Source organism: Gymnogyps californianus, chromosome 3, assembly GCF_018139145.2.
Source record: "Gymnogyps californianus isolate 813 chromosome 3, ASM1813914v2, whole genome shotgun sequence".
NCBI lineage: Eukaryota > Metazoa > Chordata > Aves > Accipitriformes > Cathartidae > Gymnogyps > Gymnogyps californianus.
The window spans coordinates 55,330,890-55,352,945 of NC_059473.1; the positions used below are offsets into that span (position 1 = coordinate 55,330,890).

General features: G+C 40.5%; 1 protein-coding gene across 3 annotated transcripts in view; it reads left to right on the plus strand.

The window, feature by feature from the left end:
• Positions 1 to 22,056, plus strand: part of SASH1 (SAM and SH3 domain containing 1) — a 576,339-nt gene that overhangs the window by 550,252 nt on the left and 4,031 nt on the right. For all 3 annotated transcript variants that reach the window (XM_050893069.1, XM_050893070.1, XM_050893071.1), the window contains exons 11-19: positions 2,033 to 2,104; positions 4,514 to 4,657; positions 6,860 to 6,995; positions 8,027 to 8,196; positions 9,320 to 9,529; positions 10,221 to 10,371; positions 13,076 to 13,189; positions 19,598 to 20,736; positions 21,306 to 21,437. In XM_050893069.1, the coding sequence (XP_050749026.1) occupies positions 2,033 to 2,104; positions 4,514 to 4,657; positions 6,860 to 6,995; positions 8,027 to 8,196; positions 9,320 to 9,529; positions 10,221 to 10,371; positions 13,076 to 13,189; positions 19,598 to 20,736; positions 21,306 to 21,437 (2,268 nt within the window). The remainder of the gene's footprint in view (positions 1 to 2,032; positions 2,105 to 4,513; positions 4,658 to 6,859; positions 6,996 to 8,026; positions 8,197 to 9,319; positions 9,530 to 10,220; positions 10,372 to 13,075; positions 13,190 to 19,597; positions 20,737 to 21,305; positions 21,438 to 22,056) is intronic.

The window sequence follows — 22,056 nt, forward strand, 5'->3', positions numbered from 1 at the left end:
AGACCTTTTGTTTGGTACAGTATTGCCAGAGTTGCTACTGGAATCTGAAGGCGGAAGTCAAATGTTGAATGTATGGGGAGGTCCGTAATGAAACAATAAGCATTGTTAATATGGTACAATTATTCAGAAGCTTTTAACCAAGAGACGTTTTGCTCTCTGAGAAGACTGCTTTTGGAGGAGCTCTGGCTGGTTTGACATACAAGTTTGCTCAGAGCAGTTCCAGATGTCCTCTCTTCATTGCTGGGATTACCATACGCTGTAGGATTAGTTAGAATGGACTCTTCACAGAAGGACGACATTACTCATAGCTAAACGTGCTGTGCTTTAAAAACTGATCTTATTACTTGTGGTTGGTCTCAAATGCTTTCCAAAAACAGTTTTTAAAAGCTGTGCCATAGTCACACTTCCTTCTGGAAAAAAAACACTTAACAAAAATTCTACATCACAGCACTAGACAAAGCTGGCTTTGAGTTCTAGTAGAGTTGTGGTGGGTACAAAAACTGTCATCCAAGCACTGTAGGTACACAGCACCCAACATAAAAGCTAGAAAAGAAAACTTTTTAAAAAGCTATTAATACAGCATATAGATTAGCAGTGAACAGGGCAGGAAGAATGTTTACTTTAATAGAACTGATTGATATAATTGTTTATTAAGTGGCACAGTTTATAGAGCTTGCTTCTTCCTAACAGAGTGTCAAAGCAGACTGGTAGTTTTCAGGTGGTGGGTCTTCACAGACTCCCAAGTACACACTCACAGTACTGACTGGGCAATCCTTTGTAGGTCTGATCTGATGCTTAGCTGAGTCTTAAGGTGTCTTTGAAGTTACTCTGTTGGGTAGTTCAGGCCCTAAGAACTTATAGTTCGCAAGTGGTTGATCTTCTGCTTCCTGTTTGTCTCTAACTCTGAAGAGAATACTTATAATAGACATCTGCATGTCTCGCAACCCACACTCAGAGCCCAGAGTTGAAGTTGTGCAAGTAAATTTTAACTGCCATGCCTTTGTTTCTCTGGATTGCCCTGTGAGACTTCTGACAGGACCAGGTACTTGAGTACTGTGCAGCTGGATGTTCGGTGGCCAAATGAAATGTCAAAGGTTTTACCTTTTGGATTGCAAAGCAAAAGCTGGATTCTCTCTGAGCCCCCTCAGTGTCTGGTCTTTTTTCAAGTGATACCAGAGCTTTAGCAGAGACTCGTCTGCCACAGTTAAACAATGGTTGGCTGTGGAAATGCAACTGTATGGAGTTCGATTGCCTTCCCCTTTTGGGAGGGAAGTAGTGTCATAGTGCTGATTTTCTTTTTTTATTCAGGATGATTATGCTAAACTGCATCTGTGCATTCAGCCAAAACTGAGTCACTCCACTAGGAGATTGTGGCACTGTAAACATAGCGTACTTTCTCCCAGAAGTAGCAGAGCTGCCCCGTATCACCACAGGTGTGATGGTCAGTACCTAATCTGGAATCAGGGCTTGCTGAGCTCTGGGGGGACAGTGCTTGTGGATAGCTGGACTGTTTTTTCCCTCCTCTTACCAAGGGCTTGCCCTGCAAGGCCTCTAGTGTTTCCCTGTATTTCAGTGGAAATGGAGTCTGTGCAGCGATTCCCAGAAGGTAGGTTATTCAGTGCTTTAAAAGATTGGTGGTTCTCTGTTTCAGTGCTACTGTGGACTTATTTATGAAGGCAGATGGGAGTGCTGAGGTGGAGTTGCCAGCACCCTGGAAAACTTGATGCATAAGATCAACAGTTTCCTCGGACCAAAAAGTCTTTTTTCTTTTTAAAAAGAAGAGTAGGCAATAGATGACTCAACAGCAGCGGACCTTAGGCCAAGGAGTTGTCTCTGGAAAAGACAAATGACTCAAATTGCTTTATAACAGATTTCTTGATTTATAATCTCCCATCCTTTTGTTTGTTTGTTTGTTTGTTTCCATTTTTGCAGACATTTGTGTTTTCACTGGTGTTCTCCAAATCACAGATGTTTTGAGTGAGCTGATCATTGTGATAGAACTGTATCCATCCTTTTTTTTTTTTTTTTGCAGAGAACCTGTAGCTTTGGAGGGTTTGACTTGACAAATCGTTCCCTTCATATTGGAAACAGTTCTGACCAAATGGTGAGTTTAAGACAAGAAGGCGCAGACTTGAAATAGCATAAAATGAAATGCGCAATAGAGTTATAATAGACTGAAGTGTAATTTAGGTCTGTAATAACAGTTTGGGGATCCAAGAAAGCAGAGTATCTTTGTTAACCTCAAACTTCCTTAGCTTTGAGAATAACATACCCACCCATATCCATGTGTGTATAAGTATTTATATACCATATGTGTAAAGAGGCAGGAACAAGTGATCAAAGCGCAGATCTGGGGGCACATCTGTGGGCTATTCTTACGTCTGACTTCCTCAGAGCATCACCCCAGGCAAAACATATGATTACTTTCTTGGTAAAAATATTTACTATTTGGAATGATGAGGCAAACTTTCATTCGCAGAAGATCTGCAAGTTATTTGGGTGGAAGTCATTATGTAAGAGATTTATCATTTGTTTTCTCATTGTATCTAAGAGCTCTGGAGTAGACCAGGATCCCATTGTGCTGGGTGCTGCGCAATTGATCTCAGAGCTCTTCATGTTTAAAAAAAAAAAACCAACCACCTCCCCTGAGAATTAATTCCATTTTATGTTACTCATGTTGATCCCAGTGTTACTGTTGGTCAGCCTGCGGCCAAAAATAACAGAACAGAAATGAGCCAGAACGTTATATCAAATGAAATTGCCGACATATTTTTTCCTTTTGCCCATATATGTTTTTCTTTTCTGTTTCAACATTGGCTCTGATAACTTCTCTGTTCACTTAAATCAGGTCTAAATTGTGAAACATTTTATATGCCAGCATTATATTATTTTTTATGTCAGTTGGGGTTTTTGGGATAGTTTTTGTTTTTCTGATTATTTTTTTAACACCATAAACTACTCCTAAATTGGCCAAAACTGTGGGTGATTATTTTATTCATCAATTTTCAACTCAGTAAAAAAGTTAACTTCCAAACTTTATCTTTAAACATAGATACTTTGGCATATTTTGTTCAGATTGGTGTTGATATAGGAAAGCGTGAAATCTGGATGTTACATTTTTCCTTACTAGCATCAGTAGTGGGGGAGATGCAGTGCACCAGAATAATGTATGCAGATCAAGATTTTTTTCTTGAAGACATTTAAGTCCATTAAGTGGAAGGTTTTTCCCCCAAAAAGATAAGGCAAAGAGCTGTCCTTAATTTCTGCTAAAAGACCAGAAGTTAGCAAAGAAGTTGTAATCACAAACAACTTGTAAAGGAAAAAATACAGAATTGTCAGAAACGAAGTATCAGCTGAATTTCAGAAAAACTTTTTGGGAAAACATTAGCAAAGTAGCAAACATACATGAATTTAGAAAAAAAGATAGATCTTTTCTGTAGAATGTAGGTTACACTTATTTTAGGGTTTGTTATCTTATGTACCTAAATTGTCCTCAGAAGGATTATTGAACCGAGTCAGAGACCAACTTCAGTAGTCAATCTATTTGGCCAAACAGATTTTGGTCCTTTTTGTGTTGTGATTTTTGGTGCACCCTTGCCAATGGAAGGTGCTGGTAGTAGCTCTAATAGAGCTGCCTTGCTGTGGCTTCTGACATACTGTGCAACGAAAGACCGTGTTTAACATGCCGCCTGGACAATCTGAGTAAGGGCTGAGTCATACAAGTAAGCCTGGCAAAATGTCAACTGATCCATGTTAATTCTTTGCGTGTGCTTGTGGCATAAGTAAATGCTAGGTATCTTGTGCTGGTTTAGAAAAGGTTAAATGCATTCAAAGCAGCTGGCCTTTGCCATCCGCTATATACGAACCAGCTAATTTAGTTCGGCAGTACCCTGTTGTGTGTCTTAAGAATAGCTGTCCAAGTGTAACCTTCTACCATGGTTGATGGATTTAGTAGCTTTTTTTGCATTTTTTTTATAAACAATCCACAGTAAAACCACAGAGACAGTCATCAGGAGAGGTTAACTGAATGCCTGTCTGAAAATAAAAAGTAAATTTGGGTAGCCAAATGTAGGTATCCATATATATACACACGCAGATATATATTTGGCTAGGATCTCAGAGGTACCTTTTTTCCTGTTAAACTGTACGTAGTATTGACCAACATGAGCCACAACTACTGTTGTATGTCCTGTCAGGAGGGCTTAGCCTGAAACCGTGGAGTTTTCTGTCAGGTCAAATGCTTACCTGAAACTCAAAGGGATAGAGGCATCCTAACAGACCCCAACACATCTATACACAGTACCTGCAGTAAAGGTTACAAACCAGGCCTTAGGATTAAGGTACAGTGGACGGCTACAGTGATTTGCACAAGGTCTCAACAGTGAATTTCGAGCAGTAAACAGGACACCATGCTGCCGTCCTGTGTCTGCCTGGATACCTCTGCAATGACTGCTGACTGAGGAAAAAAACGGCTCTTGTATTTTATAGGCTTAAACCCTGTTTTATTTTGCAGGGCAAAGAAGGAGACTTTGTTTATAAAGAAGTGATCAAATCACCATCTGCCTCCCGTATATCTCTGGGCAAAAAGGTGAAGTCTGTAAAAGAAACCATGAAGAAAAGGATGTCTAAAAAATATAGCAGCTCTCTGTCTGAGCAGGTATGTAAGGTCTGCAATGGAATCCACTTAGTAGTGGAGAAGTGATAATCAATATTGATTCCCATGCTTCAAGGCATCTCTGCAGAAATTTCTAACAAGATTGTGTGGTGTGGTTTATTCCTATGTTCTTATAAAATCCCTCACTGTGAAATGGCTTCCTATAGATGCCAAACCATGAAAATGCATTTTCAGATTTTCATTCAAGTAGATCATCAGCAGAAGCCTGTGGTTGATGGCATTCCACATCTCACTCTGTATTTCCATTATCTCGTTCTATATTTCCATTTCTTTATCTGTCATCATTATTTATTAGGGGAACCGGTCTGTGACACAGGGTCACAGTAATATATTTAATCTGCAATTTACACCTTAGTTTAAATTCCCAGCATAACTTCACATACGTGGTTCCTCTTTGCTATTGCAGATCTTTTCTCCATCATAGCTTGCCCTCTGCAGCAGCCTGTTCAAACAGATGCACAATGTAGTCAGAAAGGGGCATCCCACAGAAGATTATCCTATTATTCTTTCATTACAGATTTTTATAGCTTATTCTTAAAGGCAAACCTGAAGTACATTAGTTGTAAATTAGGCTTTGAATTTCAGTGGCCTAGGAACAATTGCTGTCTTTTTCCCTTTTGGTGTACTTCGGGTTCCGTGCTGTGGCGGAGTGTCAAAAATTCTTCGGCATTTGTTTAAAACCAATCTTGCCACGTGAAATGTGCAAGTGATAGCTTAGAAAGCCGCCGGGAGAGCCGAGCTCTCTCTGGCTGACATCGCCCCCAAGTGGCCTGGTACCGGCTGCAGGGTCGCCGCGGGTGCTCGCAGCCCTAGAGAGATGGAAGGGGAGTCGTGCCCCACCCCATCTGCCTTTTGGTATTAAAGCAAAGCGTTAGTGCCTGGAAAAGGAGCAGTTCGTAACATTCAAAATCACAGCCCCGAAGCGCAGAATCTGGAGGCAACGTAGAGAGGCAGAAGCATGACCAGTTTTATGCAATGCTTTGCAACATTAGAACCCCTTTCCTGTAGGACTATTAGCCATACTTATTCATAACCAGGGGCAGTGCTACAGTTACAGTTATTTAATTTAGATTTACAATTAAAACGTTTTAAGGTCTAACATGATTTGATATTGATAAGAAGATGCTTTGATGTCTGACTGGCCTTACAGTGCCCCTCTGCAAAGTCTGCCTAAGAAAGGGATACTTTGAGAAATCAGTTTACAGTGAATTAGCAATACTTCTGCTCTCTAGCTCTCTCCAAGATTCACTTAACCTCTGAAGTCATGTGCTGGGATGACTTTTTTTTCTGATGATTCTGCAGCATGCAAATAATAGCTTTCATCTAAAAGTTTTATGACCACACATCTCCACAAAAACTCCTCTTGTATGCAAGCTACAGTTCTTTTGTTTTCAAACTTTTTGGCACAGTTGTTTTAGAATATTTGTACCTTTCTGGTATCATGACTCAAACTATGTGCCAGTATCTCTTTCTGCATTCAAAAAAAAAGCAAAAGCTATTCTGGCCACAAGTATCTGCTGCTTTGCTTTAACTGTGCTTCATAGAGGCTGACAGAATTTCAATTTAGGAAAGACCCTTTTCGATTTCCTGTAATGCTTCACTGAATGAAAAGACAAATTGCCTCACCTATTGCACATGTAGCAAAATCTTTTTATATTTATGCATTTATTTTTATGGGTATTTATGCTATGCACAGGCTGCATTTTCTGGTTAATTATTTTTTTTTTTCTTCAAGGTAAATGAGCAAATATATCAACAATTCACTGAAAAAAAATGTACGTTGCTGTGTGTCTCACTTGCATTGTCTGATTTGTTTGTATTCCTCTTTGTACAAAATCGTGATTCAGAAAGCTGAATTTGGTCTTAGCTGTTTTGCAAGTACTGCTGGCAAAAATGTCATGTGACATTAAAACCTTTGAATTGGGAGTTTTGTGTAATGCTTCTTTCTACTTACAATGCTAGCTTTTTCAGACTGGACTGTTTGCTCCTGTCCCCGCTATCATGCCTCATAAAGTGGGGTTTCTGCCACAGCTGAGTACCACTAAATAAGTAGATAAACATAGAAGGTTCCATCCTGTCTGGTAAAGAGCAGGAAAACAGGATCTCTTTCCTTGGAGGTGAATGAGCAGCTCCTGTCAGTGCCTGTGTTCGTTTACCAAACTGAAATGGTTCAATCCCTTTCAGGAGTCCAGCCCTGGGGTCATGCCGGGTTCTCCGCAGTCGCCGCCGCCAGACACTGACTCCCTGGACAAACCCAAGCTGAAAGCCGGTGGCTCAGTAGAGAGCCTGAGGAGTTCCTTAAGCGGTCAGAGCTCAATGAGTAAGTTCGGTTGTAATTGCGTTGCTCCATTTCTGTGGCTTCAGGGAGCAGAGATCTCTACAGTAAGCAGAATCAGAGAAAGTCAAAGCAGAAGCAGTGGTTAAAAAGTAGAAAGGCTGATGGGTTAGTCATTAAGGGTTTACAAAGAACCGTAAGCTCTTTAGTGCAGAGACAGTCTTTTTTGCTTTGTGTTTATACAGAGCCCTGAAAAAGTGAAATCCTGCTTTCTGGCTGGGTCTGCTGGGTCCTGCTATTATAATATAAATTATTGGAGTGAGAATTACAGTCCTTAGCCAGTAGTAAACAGGCTCATCTTTACACTAGATTTCTCCTGGGCACTCCTGATGGGCTTCCCACCCACCCCCTCCTCCCCCCCCCCGAGAGACCTTGAGGTTCTCTCATGAACTGTTTAGAGGAGTATTATTTAAGACCTCTCTGGTTAAGATTGTCTCTACACAAAACAGCTTAAGTGGAACACAGATGGTGTGAACTTGCTTCACTATGAATTACTGACCAAGAGAAACCAACAACATATTGGGAAAAAGAAATTGAAGAGAAAGCTCCATTTTTAAATAACTGAAAGTGCGTTCTGAAAATCATCTGCGCTTTTTTTTTTTTTTTTGGTAATATCAATACAAAGTGTGGCCGTAAAACCAAATTTCTGGACATGAGGGGGATTCTGGAACCCTCATGCAGGATTCAGAGCTTATTTTCCTCACACCACTGTGCTTTTTTGTGGGCAAAGCTTCCCAGAAAGGTGACATCTCCTGTGATGTACCATAGATGAGACACTAGTTAAACAGCTTCTCAGTTAAATATTGAGGAGCTGAATTTGGGAAAACAGGAGTGCAAAGCAGATTAACTAACTCAACCATCACGTGCGTATATAAGAAATAGTAGCATTTAAGGATTTTTAACTTGGATTACCATGATTTGTAGAAAAAAGACCCATTTTCTGTCTTGCCTCTGTTTCTGAACCTTCTTCACAAAGAGATTCTTTTTTGTGGACTGATACTATGTTTCTCACACAGGTGGTCAGACGGTGAGCACAACAGATTCCTCAACCAGCAACAGGGAGAGCGTGAAATCAGAAGATGGTGATGATGAAGAGCCTCCTTACAGAGGACCTTTTTGTGGAAGAGCCAGGGTTCACACTGATTTTACTCCAAGTCCTTATGATACAGACTCTCTGAAGCTCAAGGTACCAGCTAGATCTGTTTTTAAGGGGTCAAACATTTATTTTGGCAAAATTCTTAATTAAGAGCTCTTTGCCAGAAGTATACGATTCTTAGTCTTTTAATGAGTTTACATGTGTTTTTTGAAGCCCTTTAACCTGTCTTATTCTGATACATTTAAGATTTGCTTGAATTTATAGCAAAATGTTATAGAACGTAAGTATTAGTATTTCTCCACATCCAGGGAAAGACACTTGCGTCTTTAGTTTCCAGAAAAATAAAAATGTGCCACAAATTCATTTCCATTTTGCAAGAATTTTGTTTGAAAGATTGGAAAAATACATTGTCTGCCACAATGAATTAATCCATCAATGGAAAAATTTTGAAAATCCTTGGAAGAAACGTGGATGCACCTGCACATAGTGTCTCTTAAAGGCATTTCAGTAAATATAACTTGTTCTGAGTTAATACTGAATTACTTTGCTGACTGTGAGTTGTCACCCCCCTTTAATTTTTCTGGGTATCAGCTTTTATTATTTTCACTTGTGCTGTATTTGATTCAAACTATCTGGCTCCTTACATTTATTACTTAAAATTCCAAGGGCAGCTAATTCCTGTTAAAGCAGATATATGTAAGGTAATCTCTTTAAGGATACAAAAAACCGTTATGTGTCCGTTTCTTTGTTATGGTCAGGAGCACATTAGGAAAAGCAAGCGTTGCACGATTCCTTCTGCATACGCCTCCTTTCTTCAGGAGATCTGATGTGAGATTGTGCCCATATACACTGAGCATGTTCTTATTTGCACCAATTTCAGATAGTTGCACAGCTTAGAGACATTTTGTACAAAACAGCAGTGATGCACTACTGGGGTGTAAGCAGGTTTGTGAATCTGGACAGTTGGGGTCCATTCCAGGTTCTTTTGTTGACTTGCTCTGTGGTCTTAGGCATGTCACTTAATTCCCTTCTCTTCCACTTGTAAAACAAGTATAATCAGACATTTTTGCAAGAGCTGTGGTTAACCTTTTGAAAACTAAAGAGTGTTGTCCATTCTGTGTGTACATGAAAATCTAAGAGAAAGTAGGTGTGTTTGCTTGAATATCCATGAGAAAGCATGCCTAAATGGCTTTCTTGCTTCTTTGGTCTGCAGAAAGGTGACATCATTGATATAATCAGCAAACCCCCCATGGGGACTTGGATGGGCCTGTTGAACAACAAAGTTGGCACTTTCAAATTTATCTATGTGGATGTGTTAAATGAAGAGGAAGAGAAGCCAAAGCGGCCCACCAGGAGACGCCGGAAAAGCAGACCACCGCAGCCCAAGTCAGTTGAGGATCTCTTGGATCGCATCAACTTAAAGGTCCAAATGCTTTCTTTCTGTTTGCCTTTCAGTTTTGCTTGTGGGAAGGGGGCCACACCTATGGAGTTGTTAGTTTTGAAAGCTGCACAGCAGATTCATAATCCTAGGGATCGTGACACCACTTAGCAGAATCGGGTCTTAGCTGCAGAGTGAAAATAGCTGAGGCCAGGCAGAACTGCCTGTCAGGCTTGATGAAGTGCTGCAGGCTGCACTGGGAGACCATAAATCGTTGCATAGTGTGGCTACTAGCTAACACACTTCAAAAGCAAGCAAAAAGTGTAAAATAACAGTAGTTACTGTGTCTTTAAAGAGGAAGTTTTTTTCCACATTTCTGTTCAGAAGAGCTAGGGATAAACTGGTGTGGCTGTCATTCACCCTTTATACTTCTCCCTTCATACAGAGCTGTGCCATGTTGTGCGTCCAGGTAGCATGCTACCCAGGCCATTTAATACAGTGCATTCCAAATACAAAAATATGTGGAGTATTCTAGTTCTGGCACAGCTACGTCCCTGAACTGTGAGCGGTGTTTATACAGGCTATAATCCTATAATTTTGCTGTTATATAGTGGTTTGCATTTGCTAAGCTACTGCTTTTTTTGCTGGTTGTGAAAATCTCATCTAGTATCTTTATTGACAAATAAGTTGAATGAACATGTTCTTACAGCTTTTTTTTTTTTTTTTTTAAATGCAGGAGCACATGCCCACTTTTCTGTTCAATGGTTATGAAGATCTGGATACCTTTAAGCTTTTAGAAGAAGAAGATTTGGATGAACTGAATATCCGAGATCCTGAGCACAGAGCTGTTCTCCTCACAGCAGTGGAACTTCTACAGGAGTATGATAGTACGTGGGATGTTTGCGGTTTTCAGTTTTACTGGAGCTCTGCCAAGAACCTTGTGAACCCCTTAAAGCAGAAAACTGGTTCAAAGATTTTGATCTTTTTTTTTCCCTAATCTAGTTATTTCCAGAGTAATCCTGTGTAACAACACGTAGATTTTTGAGGAGTGACTTAAGACTTGCATTTGTTCTGCCAGAATTCTTTTGTTCATGTAAGCCCTGCTACCCAACTTATTCAAGTGATGTCAAGTGTACAACACATACCCTTTAGAATACTGTTGTTCAGGAATAAATCCTGAGGTAACCTACTCAAAATAAGAAGCTGAGGCATGGAGAATAGGAAAGAAAAAACTTCTAGACTAGAGGGAAGAGATTGAGGTTATCAAGGGTAAAAAAAAGATCAAAGCCCAGAGGGTTGTGGAGAAGGGTAACGTGAATTAAACTTTCTCTTATTTTACCTGCACATGCCTATGATTCTTGGACTATGAATTGCAGGATTGTACAGGTAGCTTCAGGTTGTACATGTGACAACACAGTGATTTTCAAAGGGAAAAAATGTATCAGTCAAGCGCAAAGAGTGAAAGACAGTGACCCAGCTGTCTAAGGTGCAGCAATGCAATTCTGCCCGTTGTACAGATGGTGTCAGGCAAGTGGTTGCAAAGATGAGGGAAAGCAGAGTAAGCCATGGCAGTGAAATTCGCTGGCGTCTTTGCTGCACAGGAGGAAGCAGGGCTGTACCATCTATGCAGTGTCATGGTAGAGTAGAATCATTTGAAAAGCAAGTGTACCTTGAGATAGGAATTTAGATGCGCTCAATACCTTGTTGCAGCAACCTAAGACAGTACTGAATTTCCCCTTTGTCCCTAAGTATCAGCAGAAGTTTAGCATCCCACCAAGCAGAATCAGTGGAGTGGATTGTGTGAGGGCTTTCTTAGCTGCTTCTGTGCAAAATCCTGTTTTAGCTTAAACTGCCATAGCAGCAATTTAAACAGCTGCTTATTAAGTGGGCAGTGCTTAATTCTGTTATAGATAGATGTGTGGTAGGTATCTCTAGACAGTGCTGTGTGGCCTGAGCTTTCACCGACATGTAGCTTTCTTGTTCATTTCATTTCCCAAAGATGCATCCACGCTTTCTCCGCCCTCCTCTACCCCGCAGTAAAACTGCAGTTGCGGAATTAGATTCTTTTCGCTTATATCAGAGTTGCTTTTCATCACCTAATATGAGCTTGTCTTCATTATTTGCAGACCTATTTAGAATGCTCACTTCCCTGAAGTAATAATTTTTTTTTAGGGCCCTTCAATTTTGGTTTTAAAACTTGAAGAACTATGTGATGTGGTGGTTGGAAAGTATAAATTCCAGCTCCAAGTCAGGGTGATGAGGAGAAAGAGCAGTGGGGACCAGACAGCTGGAACTTGGGAGGGGCAACAGCCCTTAGTTCCACCCCATAATTACCTTTCATGTGCTGAGAATAGGAATTGGAACAGCCTTTTGTGACATTTTATTTCAGGGAAAAAAAACACAGCATAAACTGTATCCTGGCATCACAAAGTTGGTTTTCTATATCTTCAGCTCCAGATTTAGTTTCTTTATATGATTTCTGACCAAACGTTCTGGGTAGATTCCTGGAATCCAGCCTATGCAGCCTGGATGGACCACACTTGAGTGTTGGCTCTTTGCACAGACCAAGGAAGGAAGGAATTTTTACCACTAGTCTCTCCCTTGTCCCTTCCCCCTTCATTAGGGGACAGTATCTAACTTTGCCAGACCCACTCCTGATCCTTTCTCTTGGTCCCTTCTGGAAAGTAGGTCAAGGTTAGGATTTTGTTCTTTTTTGCTTCATTTGGTTCTTTTCAGTGCTTTTTGCTTTTGTTTTGGGTTTTTTTAAGTCTTAGAAAGAACTTTGACACCATCATTTTAAACAAATTTCTACAGTTGTAAGTTGCAGGACTTGGCCTCAAGGCAGCTGAGGCGCATGCGCGGTCCATTCTGCTTTCATTATGTACCACACTGCTCCCTCATACTCATGCTGAGGCTGCTGCTTAATCCTTTACCAAACGGGATGAATGTTTCCAACATCTGTGATGGCTGTTCCTAATGCTCACTCTTTTCTAAAACAGTGATCTGATACAATTAATATAACAGGGAAGATCATAGAATCATAGAATCATTTAGGTTGGAAAAGACCTTTAAGATCATCGAGTCCAACCATTAACCTAGCACTGCCAAGTCCACCACTAAACCATGTCCCTAAGCGCCACATCTACACATCCTTTAAATACCTCCAGGGATGGTGACTCAACCACTTCCCTGGGCAGCCTGTTCCAATGCTTGACAACCCTTTCGGTGAAGAAATTTTTCCTTATATCCAATCTAAACCTCCCATGGCACAACTTGAGGCCACTTCCTCTCATCCTATCGCTTGTCACTTGGGAGAAGAGACCGACACCCACCTCGCTCCAGCCTCCTTTCAGGTAGTTGTAGAGAGCGATACGGTCTCCCCTGAGCCTCCGTTTCTCCAGGGTAAACAGTAAACCAGTAAACAACCCCAGTTCCCTCAGCCACTCCTCATAAGACTTGTGCTCTAGACCCTTCGCCAGCTTCATTGCCCTTCTTTGGACATGCAAGATAATGGTGTTGGAAATGGAAGGTTGAGAAGTTCAGCCGGATTTTCTGTTTGCCTGTTTTTCACTGTATTCTCGCATCCTCTAGGTAACAGCGACCAGTCAGGATCTCAGGAGAAACTTCTCATTGAAGGCCAAGGCCTAACCGGATGCTCTCCTCGGGATTCTGGCTGCTACGAAAGCAGTGAAAACCTGGAGAATGGTAATGGTGACAGCAATGAGCCTTATAATCCCTGCAGCCTTTTTTCAGTAGATAACTTCATATACTTTCTGCTCCTGTTCCTAGCTAACACAAGCTGCTTCATACTTGACTTTCTTCTTTGCTCTGACTCCCTCTTTCCCTCTTGGCTTGAGCCACTGGTTTTCATTGCTACTGTTTCTAATTTATTTATTTGCATTGGTAAGAAACAGATCACGTTTCACAAATCATGTTTCTTTTGTGATCCTAAGGCAACAGGCACTCTCACTGCCATTCCCTGCCTTCTCCACTCCCTATCATATTCTCATGCTACCATGCCTCATGAGGCTTGCACTCATTACACTCCGACAGCCCATGTCTAAGGGACCACTGGTAGTGGAGAAGTCACTGAACTCCACTGAGATTAGGAGGATTTCTTCTAAACCCATACAAAAACTGTTTAGAAAAAATGTTCTCTGTTTTAGACCATATTTTTATGTTTGCTTAGGTTGCATGTTGCATTCTCCTCTGATCAGAAGCCAACTGCAGAGATTTAGGACTTTTTAGTTTATGAACACTAGCAAGTTAAATTAATTGAGAAAATGGCAAGGAAATAAACTATGAAAAAAAGATGCTTATGATATCAATTCTCATTACCTTATCTTGCATCAGTGGAAGTTGATGCACTGAAAAATTATCAAGACAGATGATAACAGAGATTGCTCTGTCTGTTCTGAAGAAATCAGGTGGTTGTGCTGACTGAGCATGCTTTACTTGAGGGATGATGTAAACCTGTCGTTAGGGATGCAATATTACAACAGATAAATTGGTTTGAGTTTGGCATTATCACTCCAAGCATTTGAGCCATGGCTTGAACTCAGACTGCCTGGTTTCATCACTAACATCCAGCATAAACAGGAAACCAAGAACAGAATAAATAGAGATACTGTACGCCCCTTGTAGTGACCGTTTGTCCAATTTAAAATATGAGTTAAAGATCTTTCTCTTAGTATGTGCATTTTCTGTCAGTCTGCCACTCAGAAATAACCATTTATTGAAGAAAATAGCAATTTGCTTTGAAGCTGAATGCCTGAAATCGGCAATATACTAAATTCCTGAAAGCAGAGAGAATTTTTTTCTTGAATATGAATCCCCATACAGTAGGCATGCTGGAATATAATCATAGCTAAATATATGGCCTATGTGACAATTTTCTTTCCTTTTTATCTCTAAGTGCTATCATAATGATAGCTGTGGCACTCAAGTTAAATTGCTGCCTGTACATTTTCCTTATTTTAACAACATAATAAAATCTAATCTTCAGAAAGCAATTGTCATTGCCTGTCTACTTAGATACTTACTATTACATTTAAACTAATATTTCTATCTGAGTTTTGCAGAATGTGAAATACCACTGATTATATTGCTTTTCAGGTATGGCTTGCTGCATTTCTGTGTCATTTTTGCTCACAAATGCATTTAGTGCTTGTTTTGAAAACCATTATGAAAAGAACATTTGGTGTGGGATTCATTCAGAGATTTTGTCAAGGCTGGTTAATCTGAAATGTGCTCCACCTTCTTTGCAAAGTTCATGGACCATAGTTGTTTATATGAATCTTGTTTTCAAAATATGCTGGACTCTCATCTGTTAAAATAAGGATAATAATTTGTCTAGTATAAACATCATAATGTGCAGATCAGCAACAATAACCTGCACTTCATAAAGGGGAAATGTGTTCTGAGAAGAAATCAGTCTTCAGATTTTCTGGGGAATGGTTACACATAGTATTTTGATGACTAGTAGAGTGTCCTGTTCTGGGCTGATATTGGACCTTTTGGCATGAGCGCAAGATTTCAGAGCTGCTCTTACCTTTTGGCTAGAAAATGGTTTGCTATGCACTATGGCAGCGGTACAGATGTATCTTTTATAGTTACTTCTCGGAGTCCCACTGCAGAAATATTTGGGTATTCTCATAGGTATCCACAATGTACTTACAGCAGCATTGTGATTTTATTCCAATTTACAGAGAGCAAGGAACATACAGTTTGTGACCTATTCAGTGTTAGACAGGAAGAGCATAAGAGCAGAAAGCAACCATCCATGATCAGACCATTAGTCCATATAGTCCAGTCCTCAGTTTGAAACAAGGCAGAGAGAGCAAGCTCTCCTTCAGACTTCTGACAACGGTGCAGTTATTGGGCAAGTTTTGCGTGCAGGTGTCATCTGTCTGAGATGCACTTGGAAACTGTGTTGGAAGTCTAGTTCTCACAGGACTGGCCAAAAGCAGATAGCTAGAAAACAGTATAGGAACAGAGCAAGCATATTTGATGCTTCCCAGGGTACTCTTGGGGAATGAATCATTTAAGGACTTAAGGACTTCAAAAATTGGGTACTGTCTCGTGGCATTCATCCATTTTCCTGAAATTGTTTCTTTTTATGAACATCCCTGGTCTTCCTTAGAACCTCCATACCTAACAGTGTCTGTGTATAGACTTCTGTCATACTCCTTCCCAAGTCATCTCTTTTCTAGTCTGAGAAGGCCTGTTAATTATTCCTTATAGGTCATTCATGTCCCTGATCATGCCTGGCTTCTTTGAACCTTTTCTTGCGGTGCTGTATAGCTTTTTTAAGGAGAGAGGGGATGTGAAGAGATTAGAATTGCACATGCAATGCGCAGAGCTGAAGAAGCAAACCAACCATGGCTTTATCAGGTGGGATAAAGATGTTCTCTGATTTGTTCAGAAGCTGAAGCCCAGATTTCCATAGTGCCAAGTAGGCATCCTAAGCACTTAAGCGTTCAGTGCTAATTAGTCGGAAAAGGAAGCAAGAGAACAGGTGGCCGCATTGCCTAATGTAATGTGCATTTCTACTAGTTTGTAATCAGTAACAAAAGCAATGAGGCTAGGATTGTGTACCGTGGCATCATCTTCGTTGTGTCAACAGAGCTGTTTGAAATGCACGCAAAATATAGCCACAGAAAGCAATGCCAAAATGAAGTTAATAAAATCTGGGATCTGGACAGGCCACTGAATGCATTCTGGGTCTGGTTTTGAGTACTTAAATTTCTGAGGACGATCTTCCATACAGACGAAGGTACTAAGAGAAACACTGAAATTTGTTGCTGTAGCTCTGGTGCCTCTGGAAATACTCCCCAAGATAATCTCCTTTCTTCTGAGGCAGATGATGGCAGGGAATTGAAAAGTTCCTTCTCTCTATATTCTAATAACAACAGTATCATGAGAGGTGGACAGTGCTTCGTCTAACAAAAACTGCACTATAACATTAAACAAAAGAGTTGAAGTATGCCTGTAGCTTGAACTGAACCTGGAAACAATATAAACTTTCCATTCGTTTTGTGTAAGGACCACCTTTGTTATCTTAGTTTTCACCCAGACACCTGTGTCCTTCTGCCCACATTTCAATCAGAGATGCTACTGTGGTTGACAGCACTATGGAAGGCTTTAGACTGCTTAACTGTGGCAGGGAATTATAAGAGTGAATTATTATCAAAAATGCTAACGTTAAAAATGTGTTTTAAACCTTGCTAGCTATACACTTTTTAACCCTTGTAGGATTTTTCATCTTTTTTTCTGAGATAGGGAGGGAGTGTTACATTTGTGGACATTGTTTATATAGCTCTCCACCTTATGAAAACAACTTAAAAACATATTTAAAAGTCTGTTTTCAGGAAATACTACCTTCCTTTCTTAATGTCTCAGAAGCATAATGAAGTTACACCTGGCAGTCAGGAGGAGGGAAGGAATAGCTAGAAAAAGAGAAATCACAGCTGCCCTCCTGACACTGCTCTTGACTTAAGATCTATGTAAGAGAAATTACATTCTGAACCCCTGTCCTTTGTACAAAACAGTAGCATTGAACTCAGCACTTTTTTTAAACCATTTTGAAGCAGAGACCTTAAGATTGCATGTTTGGGTATATATTTTATAGACAAAATGTTTTGAATTTCCTCCCATTCTCTCCACATTTGTATTTTTATGTAAAACAGGGCTGGAATGAACTAAAGATTTGATTCTACTTTCCCAAAATTTTTCTCTTCTTGTTTTTCTTGGGTTTTGCTTCTTCCTTTTCCTATTCCCCATTTCTTCTTTTTTCCATTCCCAGGCTACTGTCTTTACACAGACATATCCCATTTCTAAAGAAATGAAATGTTGTTTACTAGATACCCTTATGGCCTCAGTAGGAGCTTATGTTGCACAGTAGTAGCATTTCTCACAGCTTTTCTTTCAATGTTGAGGTTCCTGAGTGTGCTTTCCTAAAACCAGTATAACCCTTGATCAATATTTCGGCTTGAAAAGAAGGTACGTGGATTTTGTTATGTGAGCTGTGACAACAAGCCCCAGACAATATGGTGAATTACTGTAGAAGTCAGACATGTACTAGCAAATATGAATAATGAAAAGAGAACACTCCTTTCCATACTCATTACATACTGACATTAGTGCCTGAAGGCACTAAAAAAATGAATGTAACATTCATTACACATGTTTTTTTAATGTGGTTCGAAGTTATTTTCAGAAGACAGTGGCCTAGCTTCATGGAAAGGTGCAGGCAGAGAAGTCTTTCTGCTACTTCGCTGAGCTACCTGAACTCAAGGTAGTAGCAAGGGAGCCAACTTAATGTGTGATGTGTCTTTGTTGGCATTTTGGGGAAATGGTAATATTTAGCTTGAGTTGAACTGTGAACCGTACAGCTTCTGAGAAAGGAGTTCCTGTATGCTTGCATTCATCCTTGTAGGCACATCTTGATTTTAGATAGAATAACTTTGCTGGCATGCCAGTAAATGCAACCAACTTTTTTTGAGGGGAATGTTTTCCTTATTCTCTTTAAATGTAACCTCCATTTTCTTTGCTAGTTTTCTGGATACTTTGTTTTTTAAACTCCTTGAGCAGAGAAAGAGGCAAGAGAAAAGAGAGAAAGCAGGCTATTTCTCTTTTAGGTTAAACAGGTCCTTTCATTGCTATTCAAAGCAAGCAGTGTATATTATTCAAAAGCCAAGCATTGAGCTTCTTTCAGGATAAAGCTTTGAAGGCAAGCTGTATGAGAAGAAAGCATCTATTGCTTAAAAGTACACCAGATTAATTTAGTTCCAATGAAGTAGCAAACCTTCTCAGATCTCTAAAACTAACTGGTCCTTTAATTGGCACCTATTGATTGCCTATTATTACCGACTTCTGATGCCATTTAGCCAAATCTGTTGGTTTGGGTTTTTTGGTTGCCCCCCCCCCCCCCCCCCCCCCCCGGAAAAGAAATTTCCAGCTTTATCTATCTATCCTGATTTTAGAAAGCTTACTGTACATGGGGGAAGGTATCCCTGTCACCCTGAAAACAATAACTCCTCAGGATGTGCTGTCATTCTGAGAGGTCGTCTGCTTTGAGACAAATTTACTTCTGTCTTGTTAAAAATTAAAAAAAAAAAAAAAATCTATGCAGTATTTGAGAAATGACCTTGCATTTCATACTAATGAATACTCTAATGAGCTCAGTCCCTTTGATCAGAATTTTTCTGTCAAGCAGATTTGATGAACTTCACTGTTTAAAATCAGTGGCGCATGTCTCATAAAAATACAAAATAAAGCTTACAAAGAACATGTAGTTCATATTGATTCATGTCATCTCGTCTTAAGTGGTTATAATAAAACACCACATCTCTAAGACCTTCCACTTCGATAAAACACTATGACATGAGAATAATACTAAGATTAGTCGCACTTGAAACTCCCTTTTGAAACACTTCTCCATCTCATAGTATAAGACCTTTTTCCATAAAACTCTGCTGGCCCCAAAAGTAACTTTACAAGGGCCTGGTGCAAAACCAGTCTTCCAACACTTCTTTGCTCTCTGGTTTGCCATTGCAAGTAGTTTGCTGCTCATTTAGAAGATGAAATAACACTATTGGCACACTTTGCAATTAAAATGAATAAATAGAATCTTTTTTAAAAAAAAAAAAAAAAAGCTTTCCTGAGCAATCTAGTAAGATTGGTGAACATAATTATCAATATCCTAAACAAATTAGAAAAGTAGAAAAAAATGGTGGGTCGTTTGAGTTATTTCTGTGTGGGGTCAAACCAGTTCAGAAAATGGGTATAGTGTATCAGTTCTAACTGTAGGATATTTCTACACTGAAAAAGATTTACATGAGCTAAACCTCAAATCTCTGCAAATTGGGGAGTGGGAAGGATATTAAGTATTTTAAATGTATTTTCCTTACGTGGTCACATTTACCAGTTCTTCATTAATAAAGCTGAAGCTCACAAATTCGTATGCTTAAAATGGCACTGAGTTCTTGTACATTTACAGTTAACAAAAAGAGAGTAAATCATTTTGTTTCAAAGGCATTTAGAAGTGATCTGTTATTTACACTGCAGATTTTTTTTTTTTTTAATGGTGGATTGTGATTTATTTGCTTCTAGGTAAAACTCGAAGGACCTGTCTTCTGCCCTCAAAATCAGCAAGTGAGCATAGCTTTAAGGACTTCAGCAGAAACCAGCTATCAAATTATCCTACGCTTCCACTGACCAAGTCAATAGAAACTCTACAGCAAGGGGAAAAAGAAAGCCGGTTGAGTTGTGCGCATCGTGCTCTGAAGAGCTCTGTCAAACCTCCAGCTGTTACGGGTCTGAAGAAGAACCGTAGAAGTTTACCGGTTGCCGTCTGTCGGAGCTGTGAAACTCTGGATGGCCCCCAGGGTGTAGATACATGGCCAAGATCTCACTCACTGGATGATCTCCAGGGAGAATCCAATACTAACCTACAGGACGCTAGCAAGGAAGTAGGTTCTTTTCCTCAGGATTCACTGGATATAGCAAAAAAGGCAACTGGCTCTGCCCTGCCGCCTCAGTCTCACGGAGGCAGCTGTATGGTAGATGACTTGATGGCTAAGCAGGGTAAAGGAGCTGCTACTTCTCAGAAGGGAAGAGCTAAGGAATTGGACTGCTCTGTAATGGAGAGTGCAGGTGGAAAACCTGCTCCGTTCCCCCTGAAAAACTGTGAAGCTCAGCCTGCCTTAGTGATGCATCTTGCAACAAGGACGCCTCTGGAAATACAAAGTAAAGGCTTTCATGACCTTGCACGGGCTGATTATGCTCCAGTCCTCAAGGGAGGTCTAGAAGCTGAGCAAAAAGGCACAAATGAGGCAAGAATGCAACCAAAAAATCCTTCTCAGCCGCCACCTGTCCCTGCCAAAAAATGCCGAGAACGCCTTTCTAATGGATTATATCATTCTCCCATGACCGCAAGTGGGAACCACTCAAGTCTAGAAGCACCATGTTTGCCAGTAAAAAAGACTAGCTCATCCACTCCCATTGATTGTCACGGAGTACCTGTCCATAGGACATCTTCTGAACAGGAGCCCAGTACCCCTCCTAGCCCACTGCCACCCTGGCTGTCGGAGCTCCCAGAGACTGCTAGTGTTCAGCAGCATGTGGTAAAGCTAGGTCCTGCTTCAGCGAGGAAAGTCTCTTGTACCAGGGGAATGGATCTGGAAATGGTAATAGAAAACAAGTTGCAGTCTGAAGACATTGATCTTACTGAAGAACCATACTCTGACAAGGTGAGTGGAGGACATGGCTTCAACGTTTTTATTCTACTAGCATTCCAAGGGATAGTCTTTCATTTATTGTATTTGTTGTATTTTTCTCACCGACCTAGATAAACCATAAATCATTGGGACGTTAGACATTCTATGACTGTGTTTGTCTTTACTGTCAGGCCTTATGCCGAAAGTAACTCTTGTGTTGTGAGGGGACTGAGAAATGCTAGACTTACTCTGAACCTTCATCTTTTCAGGCCACTAGTACCTTGGTGGCACTGGGCACAGAAATGTCTCTTTCTCTGCTAGTGTGGGGAAGTAGAGCTGAAAAAGGAAGTCATGATTAGATTTTATGCTTCCAAGAAAATTTGAATTGACAGCATAGTGATTAGGACATCTTTTTGGGAAGGAAGGAGTCCTAAGGTCCAGTCCTTCCTTTAGGGATTGCTTTTTCAGTTTTCATGGAATCTTGAGGAAAGCTCCTTCCTGCTGCCATCCTGCGCTTCTCTTTATGTTTGCATTGATTGTTCTGTATTGGTACACTTCATTCATCTGTCCTCTCTCCTTTGTGTCTGGCTTGGAACATTCAGCACGGTCGCTGTGGCATTCCTGAGGCTTTGGTACAGCGGTACTCTGAAGACTTAGACCAGCCTGAAAAGGATGTTGCCACAAACATGGACCAAATCCGGGTAAAGCAGCTGAGGAAGCAGCATCGCATGGCAGTGAGTATTTCCATAAAACCAGTTTTCTTATTTATGACCAGACTTTTAAAGAAGACTGACTGCTGGTAAAGGGAGATACCTGCAAAGTCCTGGTACAAAAGTGCTGCCTGTGTTCACCGAGCAGGTACAACATCGGCAGGGGTACTACAGGGGCAGGAGGTACCTCCTCCTGTCCCAAAGGACGACAGTTAATAGTTCAAAGGAGAGTGGATAGCCCTCTCTCTTAACTGAGTAATAGTCTTGAAAGTCTAAGCAGACTGCAAGCAGTAGTAACAGAGACTTGCTCACTAAGGGTGGCACGTATTAAATGCTTCTGTATTGAAACCTGAAAGGTTTTACACTCCTTTTTCATTTCTTAAACTATACTATTGTCCGCTCCTCCTTAGCAAAAGCAGGAGGGGGAAACCGGCAAAAGCTTTCATGGCTTTTATAAGAGAACTTGGTCTGTCTGAGGAGGTAATAGGCAAAATTGGTATTCTCTTGCCTTACTGAGAAATTAAATGGATCACCCTGGAAAGTCTTGTCACTGGGTATTTTTTACTGATCTCAGACTAATTCAGAATGGCATGTGACTGTCGCCCAAGCAGCTGGATGCTGCCCACTGCATCTGCATTGCCAA